The sequence below is a fragment of the Gadus chalcogrammus genome, chromosome 7, assembly GCF_026213295.1.
Source record: "Gadus chalcogrammus isolate NIFS_2021 chromosome 7, NIFS_Gcha_1.0, whole genome shotgun sequence".
Lineage (NCBI taxonomy): Eukaryota > Metazoa > Chordata > Actinopteri > Gadiformes > Gadidae > Gadus > Gadus chalcogrammus.
The window spans coordinates 8,823,393-8,837,276 of NC_079418.1; the positions used below are offsets into that span (position 1 = coordinate 8,823,393).

The 13,884-nt window shown below is 44.6% G+C and overlaps 1 protein-coding gene across 5 annotated transcripts in view; it reads right to left on the bottom strand.

Moving 5' to 3' along the window:
• Nucleotides 1-13,884, bottom strand: part of LOC130385201 (NLR family CARD domain-containing protein 3-like) — a 57,120-nt gene that overhangs the window by 24,522 nt on the left and 18,714 nt on the right. For 2 of the 5 annotated variants that reach the window (XM_056593581.1, XM_056593580.1), the window contains exon 1: nucleotides 9,960-11,215. The exons of 1 other annotated variant lie outside the window; for it this stretch is intronic. In XM_056593581.1, coding sequence (XP_056449556.1) covers nucleotides 9,960-10,212 — 253 coding nt within the window. In that variant the 5' untranslated portion in view covers nucleotides 10,213-11,215. Of the gene's footprint in view, nucleotides 1-9,959; nucleotides 11,216-13,884 lie in introns of those variants that run through there. 2 more of the 5 variants (XM_056593582.1, XM_056593579.1) reach the window with 2 other exon arrangements.

The following is a 13,884-nucleotide window of genomic DNA, read 5'->3' on the forward strand; positions in this document are numbered from 1 at the left end:
AATTATATGAAACAAACATACATTTTCTAAAAATAGTAATGATTTATGTGACCGTTTAATGTTTATAACATCTGGTGCAACCATAGCCGCGAGAACGTATTCTCAGCAGGGGGTGCTGGAAAAAAAAACCCGGCCTGCACTAGACTCGCAACTCGTCACATTGATAAAAAAGATATATAGCAGCGCAGCTCAATTACACCAGTGCATGCTCGCAAAGTTGAAAATCGATCGTTGTGTTCACTTCCTTCACACCATGGTTCACATCCAGCTGCTCACAGAACAAGTTTAGCGCACCACCGCTACCCTCACACTTTTTCATATAGCCTTTTTTCAGCACTAGGACATATCAGCATTAAATAAATGCTGCGTCTCAACATGCCTTGGACAGCAGCGAGGATGACTCGCTTTGCCACGGGCCGAAACAGTTCGGAGCGACCACAGCCAGAGCGAACACAGCGGGGCAGAGGAGTGTCAGGAAGTCTTTGGTGTACACATCAGTACGGCCTTTTTGCACTACTGTTTAGTGGCAATGCAGTGTTTTATTCTATGCCTTTTTATTTTCGTATATTATTTCAATTAATACAATTTATTTATTCATGAAATCAAGATCTGGTCTTCAAATCTTTTTTCCAAATATAGGTCGTATCAATGGGGTTTGTGTTTATATTCGGACCAATACGGTACAGCGGACGCTCACATGACGTTAAGCATTTCCTGGTGCATAATGTGACGCTTCAGAACCTAAAATCCCGTTTCTCCCCGTTGATACGACAACACATAACCGGCGTTTTCAGAAATCTCCACTTTGGCTGGAGTTTTTAGAAATGATCTTTTTCTGTGATAAGACAGGGCCTCGGACAGGGGGTGTTGCAGCACCCCCAAAACCCCTACTTCCCGCGGTACTGGGTGTAATTTACAGCTGAATGTAGTGCCATGTTGTTAAACGAAAACCTACGCTAGCCTGGCTCGCTCTCGCGCATCTCTGTTCGCGCTCGTGCATGATTGCGCGTCCAGGTACTTGGAATGGGTGGAGTCAGAGTCAGCGTTGAAGGAGAGGGGGTAGGACCATTTGAGTTGTGTATTTTCAAAATCTGCTGGCGTTTCGCAAATCGCGTACCCAACCTTTAAATAACAATTGAAAAAATTAACATTAACCGCTTGAGTTCTGTGACAACAATAAGCATATAGGTGCAATAACTGCACATAGCCACAAGAGCAGCAGGACCAAACATATAAGCTGTAATAACTGCACGTAGCCACAAGATCCCGAACCCTCAGATCCTCCTCCACTCTCACTCTGACTGTCCGACGATCCAAACTTAAAACCTTTGTTGACAGAGCCTTCTCACGAACAGCACCCCGACTCTGGAACTCTCTCCCCCAACCGGTCCGCGACTCTCCCTCCCTTCCCATATTCAAATCCCGTTTAAAAACTTACCTCTGTTCCCAAGCCTATGACCTCCCCTACCCATAACCACCCGTATCCCTATCTACTATCACACTCCACCTTGCTTCTGTTTTCTGTTGTGCTGTCTTCCGCTTGTCCCCCCTGATTGTCATCTTCCTCTTCGTGTTTTATTTTGTAAGGGTCTTTAAGTCACTGAAAAGCGCTATGGAAAATGAATGAATTATTAATTATTATTATTAAGATGGCAGCACCATCACACATATGAGGATGCCGAAGGCGGGCTCTCCAAACCATAGCCAATCAGAGCATGTACTATGTCATATAGGCAACGCCTACTCCGTATCTAAACAGCACGCAGGCGGGAGGATACCAGAAACCCTATTGGCAGCTCATCACCACGGATGACCAGCTTAGTGTCTCTCCACGCGTGTATGTACAATTCCCCTCCTTTTACTTCATAGTTAACATACAGAAACTTTACCAAATAAAGTGAGTTAAAAGCAATCCCAATTCGATTACCCTTTCTAAAGAACACGACAATTAAGTGACCCCCTACGTCAGGGGTGCCCAACCAGTCGATCGCGGTCTACCAGTAGATCGCCGACAGATCCCAAGTCGATCGCGAAGGGGTGAAGAAAAAAAAAAAAAAAAAAAAAAATTTTTTTTTTTTTTTTTTTAATGAAATTAAATTTGCGCGGTAGCATATACGCGCGGTAGCGCATGTGCTGTTAACAGCAGTTGAAAGCCGTCAACAGTAGTTACACACTCCTAAACGTTGGCATGGCTGAGGGGAAACAAGCTAAGACCTACCATTTTCACCCTGAGTGGGAGGAAGATTATTGATTATCGTTGAGAAGGTGCCGTGCGCAGACGGAATGAAACCCCCATTGAAGTCCGTAGGTTCACGATACAACCCCCCCCCCCCCCCCCCCCCCCCGTCAACAATTGTTCTCTACCCCCCCCCCCCCCCCCCCCCCCCCGGCTTGAAGGTAGGTTTGCTGGTAGATCTCGGGAGGTTGGCTACTTGAAAAGTAGATCTTGGGTCAAAAAAGGTTGGGCACCCCTGCCCTACGTGATTCTGAGGAAAAGCCGAGTGCTGGGACTCATCGAAGTCGAGCGACAGGCTTACTATACCTTCCACGGGCCCATAGAACCAAGTGAGCAGAACATATAGGGCCCTATCTTGCATCCGGCGCAAGTGACTTAGTCACTGGCGCATGTGTCGTTGCTAGTTTACAACTGGCGCAGAGCGTTCTTTTCCCACCACCGCCACTCGCCGGTAAATTAGGGATTGATCATGCGCCCCAAGGGGCGGTTCGGCGGAAGGAGGAGGCGTGTTCTGGCGCAAACGGTATTTTGCCGTTTCTGAATACCATTGCGCTACTGACCAGGAAATACCTGGTTTAAAGTCAGTGGGGCGTTGTTCAGATGCTATTTTAAGGGCGCATGCATACAGGCGCATGCGATGCATACGGATTGCTTGTGCACCTCGCGCATACACTTTGCTTCTCCCATCTACCTAGCCGCACATTCTTGGTAAATTATTTGGGAAAGAACAGCTGATAATAATAACAGCGGTAATAAGTTGTACTTTTAAATCAATGCATCTGCAAACACCGTACAGCAAAAACATATTTTCTTGACAAAGACATCGTGTAGGCCTACATGCCCATAACTTTTAGGATTGATGAGTATTTGATCGTGAAAAACATTGTTTTACCGCGAGTGAGTGTTAAAAAGAATGAATGAATGCGGGCGCGCGTGTGTGCTCTGTTTAAACACACGCAAACTAAACACGTAACGCATAATACAATCAATGGCAGTGTCTAATACCGCGGGGACACATGCATATTAGGATAGCATACAATACTGATAAGAAACAATGTTTATAATGTATTGCGCATATCATTAAATAGAACCACAGTTACCGCATATCATATGTTATATCATATACGTTTTCTTTGCCGAAATTTATTTGAGGACTCAGTATTTCTGTAGTTGTGGAAGAAAACCCCTTATTCCATGTGTGAATTAGGCCATATTATTTGGCAATAAACTGAGCCATTTGCAGTTTGAAATTCATGTGCATCTGTCTCATCAGAGACTGCAGACGCGCTTTCAAAATATCAACTCGTCCGATTCAAATGCGCTCATGGCTCTTAAAGGGGATGTGAGCTGGCACTCTCATTGGTTTGTTGGACGTTACGCCCAAACCACACCTACGGGTAACTAGGCTGCTTCAGACCAACCCTTTTGACACTTGCGCCACGACGCAAGTGTCATTTATCCGCCTGTAAAATAGCAATAGCGCCGTAGAACCGCCCACAAAACGACTTGCGCTTTGCGCTTTCCACTTGCGTTTCAGACCGTTAAAATATGGCCCATAGTCTTAAAGACTCCTTAAAGCTCCGTAGTCCCGGTCCTGGGATTAGAAAGGCATAACTTGAAGTGAATTTAAACAATCACAGAGAATTCCTTGCCTTGCCTTGCCTAAAATGTTAAGATCATATAGAGGAAGCAAAAGGCCAGAATTGGATAGAGCTTAGGACCCTTGAGGGCATTTCGGAATCAGCCTGTGAAAGCCTTGATTCAGTCCAACTTATATTGAATGGACATAGTACAGATGTAAGTTTTAAAACTGTGCGTATCGAAATCTGGGGGGTCCATTACAGTTCAGATTGATATGGAACGGACAATTAGACGCAGGTTTTAAAAACTGCGTATAGAAATCTGGGGGAAACAGTAAAGTTACTTGTAATAGTGATAAGATGTTGACTGAGTACGAATGCAATATACATTTCGAACTCTGAGGAGTTAAGCCAACTTGCATGAATGATAACAGTTTTTGTAAATAACCCTAATATGTACTAATGCATGCGTGTATGGGTGAAGAGTCTTAATTACCCTTTGTATGAGAGAGAAGGCCAACCTTCTAACATTCCAACCTGGTAGTGTGTAGACAGAGATAGAGAGGGTACAGGAAATAGGTCAGAAAACAGGAGTCCTTTCCATTAGTGTTTCAAGAAGAATTTAGGGACAGAGATACTGAGAAAGAGGAGTTCAGGGAGCCACTATTTGAGCTTACACCATATCAAACAATATTAGTGAGCAACAAACACACACACACATGTACACATACACATACATACATACATACATACATACATACATACATACATACATACATACATACATACATACATACATACATACATACATACATACATACATACATACATACATACATACATACATACATACATACATACATACATACATATATGTATATGCATTTTTATATATAAATATATATATGTATATATACACAGCACAGAGGAGGCAGATAGAGAGTGTGTTCTACTGTAATTGAGTGGTGGCCCTGTGCCATAAAATATAATATATTCCAGCAGTACAGATAAGGGCTCTTAGGGCTATTAGGCTTTGTTAAATTTGTAGTTTCCACAACATCATATTTGGAGTTATTTTACTCCAGAAAAAAGAACTCCAATAAATTAACCATTGCTTTTTATGTTGACTCTGAGTATTATCAGGCCTATAAATCATATAGATACTTTAATAGTAGAAAGCAGCTAAAACACCTCTGGATTCATAGCAAAGGCTTGACACACGGCGCCAGAGAGACTGGGGTCAGCGCGTACTATGGAACCCGACACGGCGCCAGAGAGTCTGATGTCAAGGCGTACTGACCTTAACCTCATGTTCAGATTAGCTGCGGATGTTGACCACATGCTTAAAGGAATGTATGGCTGACTGTCTGGGGGTGGGCATACCATATGGTGGACAGCTTCATTTGTGAGGATATAAAGGCCGGGATCTTATGATCGGCAGTGTCTTGCAAACTACTCTGCTTTGTTGTTGCTTGTTCAACAATAAAGTCTTATGTCATACTTGCTCCGGACTCCTCGATTCCTCATGCTCTTTTAGTAAGTTGAAGTGATAGAACTCGGATATTTTCTACTACATATTTGGCGCCACGAACAGGATTGAAGATCAGAGACAGCCCAGCTGCTGGGCTGCCGGACAGGGTGCGAACGGGTCATACAACAGAGCTCAGACGGTAAGCTACGTTCTTACCATATATAGGAAAATTTGTTTGATTTGACACACACAAACGCACACACACACACACACACACACTAGGGATGACAGATGACAGAACACAAGTCAGAAGTGGACAGATGACAGCACACATAGGAAACTCGTTGGGGAGGACGCTGGCGCTCTCTGTTTCGCCGCTTCTCCAGTCGAGCCAAAACAACATTGTTTTGTTTTGTTTTTAAATTGTTTTTTTAAATCTTTCTAACCTTTTTAAACTATTTTACTATCCGCGTCCGACCAGTAGACCTTTTCACGTCTATCGGTTGCCTACCTGTTGCTGCTAGCACACTACCTGCAGTGTACTTTTCCCCCCGTTGCCGCCGGCACCACTATGTTGAGTTACTCCGTCAACCAGCTGATGAATCTCAAAAATGCTTCACTCCACCGGACATTACAGTGATTAAACAACTTGGACTTCTCCGCCGTCGGCGCTATATCCACAGAGGCTCCCGAAGAAAGTTCCTCAACCCACCGAAAAGTCCTGCCATCCCGGCTCACTGGTCAGTCACGCGACTTGTCGCACCTCACATACGTCATCAGAGCGTTGTCTCCTACTGGATAAGTAGTTTGGGCATCTCCATGGCAACACCTCTCAGGGAATTGGATGGAAAACGTGGAGTGGTTGTTTCATCCAGCAGCAAAATTGAACTTTTTAATGCCCAATCAATCAGCAACAAATCCTGCCTAATACATGATCATATACTGGATAAATGTCTGGATTTTATGTGCATCACAGAGACCTGGCACCAACCACATACTTTCTCCTCCTTAAATGAGAGCTGTCCCCCAGGATATAGCTACCTCCAGAAAGCCTGCAGTACAGGTCGTGGTGGCGGCCTGTCAGTCATCCATCGCAGTGATCTGGAGTTATCTCTGCAGCCCCTGCCTGAACTCTCTTCATTTGAATGCCTTGCTTTTAAATGTAAGCCCCCTTCCTCTGTGCTGTTCCTCCTTATTTACCGACCACCAAAACCGAACACATCTTTCATCCCTGAGATGTCAAATCTTCTCACAACTTTCTGCACATCCTCTGCCGACGTTATCATTTTAGGTGATATGAACATCCACGTCGATACCCCCTCCTGCCGCTTTGCTGCTGAATTTCTTCAGCTATTGGACTGCTTTAATTTAAAGCAACTTGTTGATGTCCCCACACACACCAGGGGGCACACTTTGGACCTGGTCATCACAAACTCTGCCCCTCTCACAAACCTGCAGGTGTACCACAAGATCATTTCTATGGAGTTGCCATCCTCATCCAGCCTCTCCAAGCCTAGACGAAATATCAGTTTTAGAAATCTCAAAAACATTAACCAAGAGCACCTGTCAGCAGACTTTCAGCATCTCTCCACACTTTTCTTATCAGCTGATGAAGCAGTGGACTACTACAACAGCCATCTGAGTAGCCTCCTGGATCACCATGCACCTGTTAAAACCAGAGCAGTCACCTTCACCTGCCCAGCTCCCTGGTTTTCAGATGGGCTGCGGAAGATGAAGGCAGCAGGGCGAGTCCTTGAGCGGCGATACAAAACATCTGGCCTCACTGTTCACAATCAAATCTACCGGGAGCACCAACTACAGTATTCAAAGTCCCTTAAAGAGGCAAGGTCAAATTTTTACTCTGACGCCATCAGAAACAATCCAGGAAACTCCAAACGGCTCTTCTCTACGGTCAACCATCTTCTCAAACCACAATCCCCCCCACCTACTGGCACCACAGAAGAACAGTGCAATCACTTCATGGATTTTTTCAAATCAAAGATTGCACATATTCGTTCTGCTCTTTCTGGTCCTCCCACCCAAACCGTTCCCCCATATACATATGCCATTTCACAACCCCTAAACTTTGCTTTCCTGTGGTTTCATCAGAAGAGGTGCAGAACATCATCAGGAAGATGAAACCCTCCACCTGTGCCCTGGACCCTCTCCCAACCTCCCTGGTAAAAACCCATGTCACAGTCTTAAGTCCCCTGATCGCCTCTGTTATAAATCACTCTCTCCAAACTGGTCACGTTCTCCCCGTCTTAAAGAAAGCCATAATCAGACCACTGCTCAAAAAACACACCCTTGACCCAAAAGTCCTATCACACTACAGGCCCATCTCCAATCTTCCCTTCATATCCAAAGTACTTGAGAAAGCAGTTGCCACCCACCTTCAAAACCACCTCAAACTAAACAACCTCTATGAAAAATTCCAGTCCGGTTTCCGCCCCACCCACAGCACAGAAACAGCACTCGTAAGAGTTACAAACGACCTCCTGAGGTCATCCGACGCTGGCTCCCCCTCCCTCCTCATCCTTCTGGATCTCTCTGCTGCTTTTGACACAGTCGACCATGACATTCTTCTAAACCGCCTCCACCTCACCACTGGCACTCCCCAGTGGTGGTTGGTTTCAGTCATACCTCAAAAACCGGATAGAATGCATCTCCCTGGGTCCCTCCAAATCGAACCCACACACAGTCACTTGCGGTGTCCCCCAGGGTTCAGTTCTTGGCCCCATCCTCTTTATCCTCTACCTCATCCCCCTTGGTCAGGTCATCAGCCGCCACGGTTTTTCATTTCATTGCTATGCCGACGACACACAGCTCTATGTCAATGCCACAGCTGCCAGCCCACCTTCAACATCACCGTCATCCCCATCAAAACTCACCACGTGCCTGGAGGAGATAAAGGTATGGATGGAGCACAATTTCCTCCAACTCAACAGCTCCAAAACCGAAGCCATCCTGATCGGCACCTCTCACCAGACCAAATCATCATCCACAACCAGCATCAGCTTTTCTGGCTCAAATATCCCTCTCTCATCAACAGTAACAAATCTTGGTGTAAAAATGGACCCCCAGCTCACTTTTGAATCCCATATCAACCACCTCTGCAAGACCACCTTCTATCACCTCCGCAACATTTCCAAACTCCGCCCCATTCTCTCCCTCTCAGACTCCGAAAAACTAGTTCATGCCTTTATCTCCTCCAGACTGGACTACTGTAACGCCCTACTCATCGGGATCCCTAGCAAGAGCCTGCAGAGGCTTCAATACGTACAAAACTCTGCAGCTAGGATCCTGAAGAGAGTGCGCAAGCATGAGCACATTACCCCCATCCTCCACTCACTCCACTGGCTTCTGGTTTCCACCCAGATTGAGTACAAGGTTTCCGTCCTCACTCACCAATGCATCCATGGACATGCCCCCCCATACCTCAAAGAACTTCTCAACATACATAGCACAACACGCTCCCTCCGCTCCACTCACTCTAACCTCCTCCACATACCCAGAACCAAACTGAGGACCATGGGAGATAGGGCCTTCAGTGTTGCCGCCCCACGCCTGTGGAATGCCCTCCCTGACACTTTGAGGTCACCACGATCCACTGATTGTTTTAAAAAAGGTCTTAAAACATTTCTTTTTAAAAAAACCTTTGGCTCCCACTCTTAGATGTTTTTAAAACCCCCTTTTTATTTTTATTTTTGCTTTTAACCTGTAGCCCTTTGAGATCTTCGGATGAAAATGGCACTATAAATTAAATTTATTATTATTATTATTATTATCTGTTCCTGCCCTGTCTGAACGCTGAACAGCAGGTAAAGTGTCTCGTCAAATTAACGAACAATTTTGAGTAGAGACCGTCTATTGCTCAAAGATGAGATAAATAATAAAGAGAAATGGGAGAAGAGGACCGCTAAATCAGGCACAATATGGCCCGTGGGAAGGACTTTTTATGCAGTGATGTATAGGGACATGGAGGTATTAATTCAATTAAATTCAATTGTATTAATGATAAGAAATTACAAAGCTAACAGAAGTGGAAAACAACTAATCTTGTAAGTCAGTAAACTTTTTTACCTTTTTCTGAATTTGCTGTGCTGTATTTGGTGTCTGTGTGTGTGTCCTTGGTGTGTGTGTGTGTGTGTGTGTGTGTGTGTGTGTGTGTGTGTGTGTGTGTGTGTGTGTGTGTGTGTGTGTGTGTGTGTGTGTGTGTGTGTGGTTGGTAGTGTCTCCTAAAAGTGAATCCTGACAGGCCAGGGGCCTCATGTACTAAGGTTGCGTACGCACAAAAACGTGGCGTACGTCCTTTTCCACGCTCACGTTCAGATGTACAAAACGTGAAATGACCGTAAAAATGTGCGGTCCCCACGCCAGCTCCAGAGCTGTCGTACGCACGTTTCTACAGCTATTGTTCCTTTGGCGACACTTAGAGGTGACGCTGGGAAACTGGGAAAAAAGGTGAAAACCATGACTCATCAGAGTGATTTGCACATCAGAGACACACTAATGAACGATTAACACACCTTGCAATTATATGGGTGACTATAAAAGCATGCGCAATGGATGAAGAAAATTGTTTTAAAAATGGCTGCGTTAGCGTTGTTAGAGGACATCGCAAATGGTCAAATCCGAAGGGAACGTATATTTAGGGAACGCGAGGACTTACTCGCAAATGATGATGATTGGCTCATGAGCCGATTTCGTTTCCCCAGGCCAGTATTACTGGAGCTGTGCGCAGAGCTGCGGCCGGCCCTAGAGCGCCACACAGCCAGGAGCCAGGGGTTGTCCGTGCCCACACAGGTGCCGACCACGCTGGGGTTCCTGGCAACAGGGGCCTTCCAGCGGGAGCTGGCCGATCGGTCAGGAGTGTGCCAGTCCACCCTGAGCCGAGCCATGCCAGCTGTGTGGGACGGAATCATGATATGAGATTAATATGAGTCCAGACCGGCCTCATATGCATTAATGCATTAATATGAGATAATTAATGCATTCAAAGCCGAGCCACGCCGCCTTGCCCTGTGAATTCAGTTGCAGCGCAAATATAGCAGCAAATACGTTACATTCTTAACCCAGCAGCGGTGTTGTTCAGATACTGATTAAATGGGTTTGTTAACCATGCGTAATAGTATGGCTCCATGAGTATGCGCACACGTTCTATGTGTTCTTCATCTCTGGGCACTGCGTCCCTTTATGTTTTGCAGCGGTTGCATTTGTTCTTTGTTAAAATACATGGTTAATGTATTATTTTGGAGTTAATAAATTTGAAAAAAAAAACAGGAACACCACTAGTTTCTGGCTACGCCACTGGTGTCACCGATCAAAGCGGCCACTCTCAAATCGAAGGGGGAGAGTTCCCCCACTCCCGTCCCCCCTCCTGTTGCGGTCACGCTTCGGCGTATGGCAGAAACCCTCCGCTTCACCTCCACCTTGAGGTCTGACCACTTTTTTTTAATTTCAGAGTGTGTGCGCTGCTGAGACCCCACTGCATTGACGGCCTCGCAAACACGCTCCCACTCACTTCTCTTTTGTTTTGCATTTATCCCTGTTGACAGGGTTCCAAATAGCATATGCTTGCGCATTTCTACCTCGTGGAGCAAAATCTCGAGCTCGGACTCCGTGAAGTTTTTTTTCGTTTTTTGCCTCTGTTCATGGTGCCAGGTGATCGGATTAAGAGGTGAATCTCAGGTCCAGAGGCCTATTTAAATGAAATTGCATATTTAAATGAGGGCGTGGACAGGGAGGAGTTTGGACACCTCGGCATGTGCGCTCAATTCCACGTTGATCGAGATGTACAAAAGAAACGTGCTTGGATCCATGCGTTCGCACACTTTGATACATCTGAATTTATTTGTGCGTAAGACAGTTTCTGGGTTTTGGCGTACGGCAAGTTTCAGTATGAAATCCACGCAAGTCTTAGTACATGAGGCCCCAGGGCATTTGATTTGGATGAATTTGTCATGTGTTTCAGCTCCAAGCATGACAATTGGATAATTCTTATTTTTGAGGTGTATATGTGTGAGAGAGAAAGAGAGAGAGAGAGAGAGAGAGAGAGAGAGAGAGAGAGAAAATGAATTTGCACTGTACTGAATATGAGGTGTATATGTGTGAGAGAGAAAAAGAGAGAGAGAGAGAGAGAGAGAGAGAGAGAGAGAGAGAGAGAGAGAGAGAGAGAGAGAGAGAGAGAGAGAGAGAGAGAGAGAGAGAGAGAGAAAATGAATTTGCACTGTACTGAATAGATTATTTGTGTGCTTGGATGTACTCTGTACTTGGTCCCTATATGTAACCTGTGGCCCCTTAATGGCCCCTGTTTTCGAAAAATCCTAGAACCAACACTGGGATCATGGACTCTGTGGTTCTGTGTGTCGCAACAACCTTGGAGACTTTTCATCACATCGTAGCGCCATGTGATATGGATCAATAGATCTTGGTACACAGAGCACTGGTGAAACACGGGTTGGTTCAGAGGGAGAAAGTGTTGGGAGAAGGGAGAGGAATGTAAAGAAGGCAGAGAGGGCGGGTGCGGACCGACCCAGAGATAATAAATCAGGGGAGAGTATACTCCTGTATTGGAGTATTAGAGTTACATGGTGATCACATAACATGAACAAATGGCATTTAAAGTTGTCCATAGCATGCACACCGCTCGTCCACAGAAGTCCAGGGATCAACCAGAGCTGGGGTAAATACAGTTTCACTCACCAAAGAGGAACTGTGAACACCCAACCTATTGAGGACTCTGCGGGAGCGCGGTAGAAATACACAGTACAACAGTAGTACCAAAATTACTACACAAATAAAATATTTCCTTAGGCATTACGGTAATAACAGACATTTTATTAAAGTGATCGTACAATCTAGAAATAATAATCAGCAATCCTTAAAATTAGACTAAATAAGTACGATAAAATGTTATCCAAATTTCTAATTGATGTTATCCACAGTAAAAAATAGGGGGTATTAAAAGCATACTTCAGATAAAACAATAAGGTTAATTAGAAAATGGAAATAATGTATTGATTCGATGTTGACCAATGAAAAACTAGATGAGGACAACACAGAGAGACGTGTTGGGTACATAGAAGTGAATCAACAGTGGAGAACATCAAATGCCAGCAATAGGTAGAATTAAAGAAGATTAGGTCATCCAATTTAAATAGTTAGTTTAGGACAGTCGGGTAGAATTATGAAGGGATTTGTGATAATGAGTAACCATTAACACAGAAGTGAGTTGCCTAATATTGAAAGTTTTAATATTGTGATTATCTTACATCTCCTTAGTTAAGGACAACAGGTGTATTGACACTAAATCTGCTGGGAAGGGATCCTACATGCTAGGTTCTCAATTTATACTCAGAAGTAGTGGGTTTACCTTTCAAATGCCACTGCTACTGCTGCAACCCTTTTATAAAATGATAGCATTTGATATGATATTTTTAACTCTCATAAATTACCTTCGGATTTACCCCATCATACGCCCCCTCACACACACAGGGTAATTGCCCTGATGTGTATCCATTACGCACACACTTGGCTGCATTGGTAGCTGGGAATGAAGACTCTGTCTCCATCCCTCCACTTTGCAATCTATACTACCTTATGGGTGGGGATTGATTGTATCCCAGGCACGGCATCCTGCAATAAGCCAGTATGGAAGGCTGGTTAGCCAACGACGGGTAAGTTCCCACCTTGAAGGCTGGGACAACCTAAGGCAGGCACAGTCACGATTACTTGGCAGGGTCACTGTGAGCACTGGCTCACTTGATCATGAAGTAACGAGCTGCAACCATCATAGGAAGAGCCGGTTGGTGAAAGCTGGAGGAGGAACAGGAGTCAGATATGTCAGATCTGGCCGCAGAAGTGGTGGACTTGGAACGGGGCATGTCGCGTTTTATTTTATTTAACCTTTGCGATATATAGGCCTACTGACGCATGTAATGTTTTCGGTTAAGTGCATGACTTTGGGAACAGTGTGGTTTCAAGGCGGCTGATGGTAAACCCACCAATATCGACCGTTGGTTTGGGATACACTGCCTTCGATCTCCCTTCCCAATAGATTAGTTTTATTTTACAGATAGTTAAGGTTAGGCACTTCAAAGTTGATTGCACAAACAGCGTTGTTAGGTCTGCTTATCATTTAATGCACATGGCATTGGCCATGCGTAAGGTGGGAAGTAGTTTGAAAATAAATCAAGGTGGATACTGTTATCCAGTTTCTGACTAGAGAAGTCATGGCAAGGTTTGGAATTCTGTCAGAAATAAGCTCAGACAATGGGGCAGCGTTTATTCAAAAAACACTCAAACAAGTGATTCAGCATTTGCATGTCAAACAAAGACTAGGTTGCGGCCTTCATCCTCAATCACAAGGTATGGTGGAAAGAGTGAATGGGACGCTCAAGACAAAAATCAACAACATTTGTGCAAGCACTAAATTGAATTGGATTGATGCACTATAGGGCTTTGACTTTTGCCCAAAAATCATATTCGAAGTTTGTTTGTTTATTAATATTAATATTCGAATATATTCAAATATTTATTAATAATATTTTGACCATTAAATGCCTTCAGTAAGACCTGGATTGGGCTTCGCGAGG